Here is an 8,374-nt window from a genome sequence, read left to right as displayed (position 1 = left end):
TAGCACACTTAGTGCATGAGCAAGAGTTTATAGTGCTATTCTAAGAACGTGACATACTAGAACAAGCCCATTTCGTGTATAATGGGACCCGAATATTGCAAAAGTGATCCCACAGATGTTCCAGCAATCACATTTCTTTAATTAAAAGTTGAAGTTAATTGGTGGAGGTTGGTTTTGAGATCATATCTAACAGTTTGGTTTGTTAGATAATTTGGTTTTTTCGACACTTGAGTCTTGGAATATTTGTTTGTCGATGTTGGTTTATGTTATTCATAAATATTTGATCCGAATTCTTACATTATTTTTTTTTTATTTACACATTTGCATTCTTTAAATAACAAGTTTATATTTAAATTTGGGATAAAATTATGTAATTTTTATGTTTCTTTTTACACTAATTTTTATGTTTTAAAAGAGAGAAATTTAATTTTGTTTTCTTCAGGAAACCCGATAAATCTGAATTAAATTAATCCAATGTTGATCAAATCAATTTGTCTTATATTGCTGAAAAAATAATTGATAAAATCAATTCAAATTTAATTAATTAAAATTGACTAGTTTGGCCTTTATTTTATTTCAAATTCAAGTTAAACTTATTTATGATCACTCCTAAATGATTGAGTATGTGGCTAATGGCCATCATCCTTTGATAGTTATGAACTTTTTTAATAATTGTTCGCTATTCACGTATACTAGTTAATCTTTATAAATCATTGTTGGTACCAGCTGGTATTCACATATTATAGCTAAATAAATCTTTAACCAAAATATTGTCTATTATACGATCGAGTCAAATTTAATTCTTTTCTCTGATTATCTTGGTTAGTTGGCCTGCATTCCAGATAGGATCATGCTCAAGCAACATCACATACCCCAAGAAATTATACATTTATAATGTATGACTATGCCATTAGATAGATTAAATAAGGTACGTGTTTACCATTTAGTCTTATTATATATATATATATATATATATATATATATATATATATATATATATAGGTTTAGGGTTTAGCATCTTACAAGAGATTCCAATTTATAGGTTTTGATAGACAACAAATACACTCTACTTAAGAATAAATTCTCATTAATACTTAATTTTTACTGGAATTGACTCTCTATTATCTCATTAACTATCATTATGGGTTAAGAACTTTAAAAACACTAAAAGCTGATTCAAACAGTATGAAAAAACATATGAATTATTTAAATAAAAATAATATAAAGATTACATTAATAATTAAAAAATGAGCTCAAGCAAGTATTTAACCCAAAAACCAATTGAACTTCAACTCATTAATATTTCTTTTTGATGATGTAAATTTGAGTTTGTCATGATATCTTTAAATTGAACTCAAGTCTTCATTAAAGTGTTGAAAATAACATTAAATGATATATATTCGTGGATCTTGTCATGGAAATCAATCCTTTTCCTTTATTCCTCAAATTCTTCCAAATACAACCTTTATTGCTAGTATTTGCATCATGGTGGGGTCAAGAAAGCAGCAACCAATTCAAAAAGTGGATTAAACTACATAGAATAATTTGGTGGTTGTTAATTAATTAAAAGTGAAAATAATTGTTTTAATCCTTAGAATGAAACTCCCTCTAAATGTAAAAATTCACACATATTAAGAAAATTAGTTAAGTTTATTTAATTTTATTGATTAAATATAAAAAAAAATTACTTCCTAAACCACTTTTAATAGTATTTATTAAAAATATTAATTACATTTAATTTAAGGTTAAATTTTGAAATAAAAGCATTAAATATGATCAAGTTAGTTAGAATTTGTTTATATTTTATATCCAAAATTTTAGATTTTTTTTTTGTTTGTACATGAATTCATAGGGCGTATCATGAAATCAATTGAATACTTGAAATATAATTATAAGTAACATTTATTTAATTTTTAAAGATAGAGAACACTGACATTGATTTAGTTCCTTATTAATAAAAAATAAAAGGAAAAGACTTTCCAATTCAACTAAATCTTACATTTTTTTTACAAATAAACATCCTAATTTTTAATTTTATTTTAATTAATCCTTAACTTTATCCTATTTATATATATATATATATATATATATATATCATAAATTTTAATTTTATTCTAATTAATCTTGAAACTTTTTTCTTTTCAAATAAACATCTTTAACTTTAATTTCATTCTTATTGTTATTTACAATTTATGATTTTTATAAATATTTTTTAAATCAATTAAATTTAAATTATTTATATTAAATATTAATCACTCGTTAATCTTTTTTTTTTCTTCTTTTGTTACAATTATTTTTTAAATATTATAAAAATATGAAATAAGAAATAAAAAGAAGAGACCAGTACTAAAATAAATAAATAAAAATTATTTGATTTTTAAATTCTAACTTTTATTGTGTTTTAATATAGAAAAGTGGTATATAAAATATAACTAATAAATAAATTTGATTTAAAATAAATAAATGATTGATATTTCTTCTTTTGTAGTATTTTAATTTTAATATAATATGAAAAAATCACTATTATAAAAGGAATACGTTTTAAGAATTAATTAAGAAAAAATTGAAAAGGGTAATTTGTCTTCAAAATCACTAGAGTTTAAGAAAAAAATTATAACACAATTAAAATTCATTATATCTATTTGTTAATATGATAAAATTAAAGATCAAATGAGATAAAATTAAAGTTTATAGTGTATATTTGTAAAAGAGGTAAAGTTTAAGGGGTGAAGTATTTTTTCCATAAAAAATATGATAATTGTCTCTTAATTATCTAAACTTTACATGAATTTTAGTCACTAAACAATCTCGTGATTATTTTGAGGTACAAAATTAAAAAAAAAATAAAAAATAAAAATAAAAATAAAAAATTGGCGTAACATTTCATTCAATGTTTCCCTCACTTAGGGAACTTTTTTTTTAAAAAACAAAAACACCGAATATTTAATTTTTGAAGATAATTATATCAACATCTTGTAAGGTTAGTGTAATTAAAACTCAACCATTTTTGTTTAGAAAATCAAACCTATTTTTTTTATTATTTTAATGATTATTTGTATTTGGCTAAGAGAAAGTTATACAGTAACACATGGAATGGGTATGACTTTATTTATATATTAAAAAAGTAAGATTTTAATTTTCAATTAAAAATTGGGAGTCATCATAGTATAAGAATAAAAATTTTAAAAAAAATTAAAGAGCAGTTAAATTACAAGATTTTTAACAAATTCAGTCAGTTTTTTGGAATCATTACAAATGCAATTAATTACAAGCTTTATTTGTACGTAATTTTTCACAACGTTAAAGATAACGACGAAATTGTAACGTAACTGCAAGTGTAATTTAAAAACCTTAGTTAACTTGTTCATACAAAAACATAAATATAGGTGTAATTAACTTTTAAGTTAAGAAGTAATTGATATAATTAACCTTTTTATATTCTATGCATGCAAACTTCAACAGTTATGAAACTTTCAACATCCTGAACTGTATTTGCCCATTTGGGTGAAACGTACAAGATTCTATCATTCATGTGAGCAAGTTTCATGAAACTGGTGAGCTACCCCATTAGCTAAACCAACAAAGAAATTGAATCTTATTAATAAAACTTGGTAGTTTTATAATTTCAATGTAACCATGAAGTGATCTTGATCCATTCTTTTTATTAACTGTATCTTTCACTCTCTCCAAGCCTTCACTTTGCACAATAGAGAATGGCAAAAGAAGAAAAGAAGAAAGAGATTGAAGTGATCACAGCTATTTACAAAGTTAACCTGCATTGCAAGGAATGTGGGAACAAGATCAAGAGGCATCTCATGATTACCGAAGGTATATGAACATACTCTAATAGATTTTTTTGTCTGCATTGTCTGATATTTATAAAATATGTATCAAATTTTTCGATATATTATTTTTATAAAAAAAATTTGACTAATCACTTTGAGTAGATCTTTTCTTCCAATTATATTTTATCTATACATAATATTCAACATGAAATCTTACTTAAAAAGTTCAAATTCAAATTAATTTAGATAGATGTCTTGTTGGTCTATATACTTTAATGTAATTTAATTTCTTTAATTTCATGAAATTTTATGTATCCATCTGAATTTTGTGCATCAATGAACAGAGTTTATAATTTTATGTCATGGTGATTTTTTTATAGGGGTACAAAGTGTGGACATAGAATTTGAGAAGGGAGAAATTAAAGCAAAGGGGAAAATAGACCCTTTGAAAATTTTGAAGCTTATAGAGAAGAAGAGCAACAAAAAAGTTGAATTAATATCACCAAAAGTGAAGCCTAAAGAGAATACTACTACGGATACAAAGCCAAAGGAAATCAAAGATGTAAGTAATTCTACTTTTATATATATATATATATATACGGATAAATTAAGACATACTTGAGCCTAGTGTAGAGAAAATTTCATTTCTTTTAATCATAGAGATTCATAATTTTACAATTGAATAAACATTGAGCATATATTTTTTAAAAAATTGAACGTTCCAAGAAAATAAGACAATAATATAAAATGTAGTTTATCAAGGAAGGTGTAAGTATGTAACTAAAGTTTGAAAAGGAGAAGTTTTTTTTCTTCTTCCGTTTATTTAGTTGCTGTGCATTTCTTTGTTGATTACTTTTTTCTTTATGATTTGGGCTTGGAGCCCATTATTCACACACACCAAAAAAATACACAGAACTTGCAATAACAAAATTTTCTAATTTTTGTTTGATTACAATCTCAATATAATTCTTTTGACCAGTATTACAATAGAATTTTTTAAAATCATACTAGAATTTTTTTTATTATTTTAATCATTAATTCATTCATTGTATTATTCAATAATTTGATGAAAAAGAAATTTATAAAGAAATAATTTTATAAAAGATAACTTTTAGTCATATCCCATTATGGAGAGATAGAGGGAGAAATATATATATTTTTTCATGCGTGCCAAAAGGAGTTTGAACATTGTGCGTTCAAATAGAGATAGTTAGAAGAAAGAGATAGTTAGAAGAAAGAGATAGTCCAACGGAATTATATAATCCAAAGTCAAAATAATTAGATATAACTTATTTTACATCTTTATCAAATAAATAAAAAAAATAAAAGACTTATTTTACATCGTCAAGTCAACGATTTTTCTTTGTCAGATTTCATACTCAAATTAAACATCACTGTCTAAAATTACACTAGTTCGGGGGTAATGTATGAATTAAAATTTCCATTACACGCATTAAATAATGCCTGAAATCTAGTGACTCAAATTTTAAATTTCAAACCTTACTAGTGGATGCTAAAAGTCTAATTCACATCTATTAAAAATAAAATAAAAAGAAAGAGGGATTCTGGGTAGATAAAATATGGTGAGGTGATATGATAAGAAAAAGAAATAAAATAAAATTATGAATATTAATGAGATATTTGAAATGGAGAAATACTTGCTAAGAATTATGTTGGGGGCATAATAATTACTTTATGATAAGAGCTTGTAAATAAGTTAATAACTATAGTAAGTTGTCCAAATAAATATATATTAATTTACTATAAGAAAAGTATTATTATTTGATCATTTAATTATAAGGTGTTTATTTTTTATATTGTTTACAATAAGTTAATATTATTAATTCATGCGTATCTAGCAGTCTATCTTCTGGATAATATATCACTTAGATCATTTATAGAAAATTAAATTAAATAGTAAAATAAATAATTTTTTATAAATTAAAATTAAATTATACCTTTTAAATTTAAAAAAGTAAGAGAAACTTTAAAATTTAAGGTGCAAATCGAAAAAGTTAGATTTATTTTTTAGTTTTTCATTTATAAAATTGTCTATACTAATTATTATTATTATTATTAGACATATAAATTAAGTTTTTTTTTAATAAAAGACATAAGTTGAGAGAAGTCACATTAGTCGATTTTAAAATTCATTAACCTAATATTAGAATAAACTATTATTGGATTAGGCCAAACAGATTCAAATTGAACTATTGATTCAACCCAAATTACTGAAAATTATAATCGGATTTAGTTGAATCGATCATGTTCATGAGTCAAATTGTACCCATTTACACTCCTAAGAGATGGATAAAGATTTCGACTATAGCATAAATTTCAAGGTTTGTGATGAGAACATCAATATCCTCCTTTCGTAGATTTAACTTTCAATCAATAAAAGACATTTTTTTTTCCATTCACACCAAATTCCATGTTCATACCAATTATTTAATTTTCCCTTTGAAAAACCAAAATACATTGATTAGGACATCTATCTAAATATCTACTCGTCCAACCTATACTTTTAGTAATGAAATAATAAATAGGTCAGAAAAAAAATGCAACTATACTTTTACGATTAGATTTATTAGATGTACGCTTTTTATTTTTATTTTTTTTGTTACTTTTGTGAGAGTTGTACTAAATAAACAATTAAAAACTTAATAATTTTATTATATATATATATATATATATATATATTCGAGCGTGAAAAAGATAAAATTATTGTTGATTTTGTAGTTATTGCAGTAAAAGAAAATCATTTCAAATTAATTGATAATATAAAAATCTTTTGAAGAATGCTAAGTACTTCCAAGAGTTACTTTTTCTTAATCTAACAATTAAAAAAATTTATTTATTAGAATCGTTAGATTACAAAAAAATAAAGTGGGAAGATGTAGGATTACTCCTAAAGTAACTTTAAAATAATAGTTACTCTACATTTCTTATCTTTTTTTTCTTCTTCCTTTTAATCTAACATTCAAAGATGACTTATTCATTAGAACTATTAGATTAAAAGAGTTATTACTTGAATAATTCTTCAAAAGAGTTACTCCACATCCATACCTTTCATCTCTTTTAATTTTTTGTTTATCCAATTCATCTCTTTTAATTTAATAATCAATGATGAGTTTCTAATTAGAAGTGTTAGATTAAAAAAAAAATTAAGATAGAGAGTAATTTTTTTTTTAAAGATTATTATTAGAATAACTTGTTTCCCTCCTCTATAAAAAAAATGGAGTCGATACATAATTAAAAGTGAGTTAGTTCAAGCCCTTTTTAAAGAGATTAATTGTCATGCATTGTTAGTATAAATATTTTTATATTCTCAACTAATAAAAAATCATCTTTCATATAAGTTTTAAAGTAATAACTATAAAAGTCAAATTTATTCTACATAACAATTTGTAATTAAATAAAAATGTAAAAACTTTCAAAACTTATTTTGATTAAATTACTTAAAAAAATCTAAGTTAGTTAGATAAAAGCGACCATTATAATAAAAGTATAGTAGCAAAACAATCTACCATTCAATTCATATTTGAAAATTTTTTGAGTCTATATATACGGCAACTAATTATTTTCATGTGTGATTGCAAGCCAATTATCCGCATTATCTCTTTGAAGGTTCACATGCATTGTGACAAATGTGAGGCTGACCTAAAGAGTAGATTAATAAAGCACAAAGGTAAATAATTAACCAAGTGGTGGATTTATAATATGATGCTTGAATCCTTCCATCTAAGCAAACAAGCAAATTAATAATAAGTTTGATTTGATGAAATGTAGGTATTTTCAATGTTAAAACCGACCAGAAAGCCCAAAGTGTGACAGTTGAAGGTACCATTGAAGTGGAGAAATTGATGTCATTTTTGAGAAAAAAGGGGCATAAAAATTCTGAGATAATTTCCATAAAGGAAGAGAAGAAGGGGAAAGAGGAAGGGAAGTCTTCTTCAGAAAGCACCAAAGAGAAGGATCATGGTGAATCAACCAAGAAAAAAGATGATAACAAAGATAAAGAAGTCAAGTCTTCTGGTGAATCAACCAAGGAAAAAAAAGGAGATACCAAGGATAATGTTCCTTATATCATTCACTATGTTTATGCCCCCCAACTTTTCAGCGATGAGAATCCAAATTCATGTTCTATTTTATGATTCGCCTAAAATTATCAAAATAAGCAAATAAAGGGATATTTAAATTTTAATAATTTAATCATTAAACCTCTCCTCTCTCCTCATATGTATAGAAATGATTTATTTATTTCAGGAGTAAGTTTATATGAATTTATTCCGTTTAATAATTCATATTTTACATTAAATTTCAACGATTTAGTCGTTGAATTTAAAGTTTTTAGGTTTAGTTTGAAAATTTTTAAAAAATTTAAAAATTATTTAATACTTCTTTTCATTAATTTAAATCAATGTATAAAATATTTTTATGATTATACATCAATCTGAATTAATAAAATAAAATATTAAATGATTTTTAAATTTTTTAAAAATATACAGACTTAATTTATATATTAAAAATTTAGATCGTTGAAATTTGATTTAGAACATGAGTTATTAAATGAAGTAAGGGATCCGTTT

At 23.7% G+C, this 8,374-nt stretch overlaps 1 protein-coding gene across 1 annotated transcript; it reads left to right on the top strand.

The window, feature by feature from the left end:
• The first annotated feature begins 3,628 nt into the window (after positions 1-3,628).
• Positions 3,629-8,068, top strand: LOC109792487 (Heavy metal transport/detoxification superfamily protein). The gene is made up of 4 exons (XM_020351899.3): positions 3,629-3,828; positions 4,166-4,347; positions 7,386-7,473; positions 7,575-8,068. Exons 1-4 carry the CDS (start codon positions 3,714-3,716, stop codon positions 7,937-7,939), a joined length of 750 nt encoding a protein of 249 aa, XP_020207488.1. The 5' UTR covers positions 3,629-3,713; the 3' UTR covers positions 7,940-8,068.
• The last annotated feature ends 306 nt before the right edge of the window (positions 8,069-8,374 follow it).

This window comes from Cajanus cajan, chromosome 3 (genome assembly GCF_000230855.2).
Source record: "Cajanus cajan strain Asha chromosome 3, NIPB_CcT2T_4, whole genome shotgun sequence".
In the NCBI taxonomy this organism is placed as follows: domain Eukaryota; kingdom Viridiplantae; phylum Streptophyta; class Magnoliopsida; order Fabales; family Fabaceae; genus Cajanus; species Cajanus cajan.
The sequence above is the reverse complement of the archived record's forward strand: the minus strand, read 5'-3'. Positions and strand labels throughout refer to the sequence as shown.

Excerpts from the sequence above, each read along its gene's own strand:
- LOC109792487 (XM_020351899.3), top strand. The coding sequence starts at position 3,714 with ATGGCAAAAGAAGAAAAGAAGAAAGAGATTGAAGTGATCACAGCTATT. Across the intron at positions 3,829-4,165 it reads GCATCTCATGATTACCGAAG|GGGTACAAAGTGTGGACATA; the intron begins GTATATGAACAT and ends ATTTTTTTATAG. Across the intron at positions 7,474-7,574 it reads TAGATTAATAAAGCACAAAG|GTATTTTCAATGTTAAAACC; the intron begins GTAAATAATTAA and ends GATGAAATGTAG.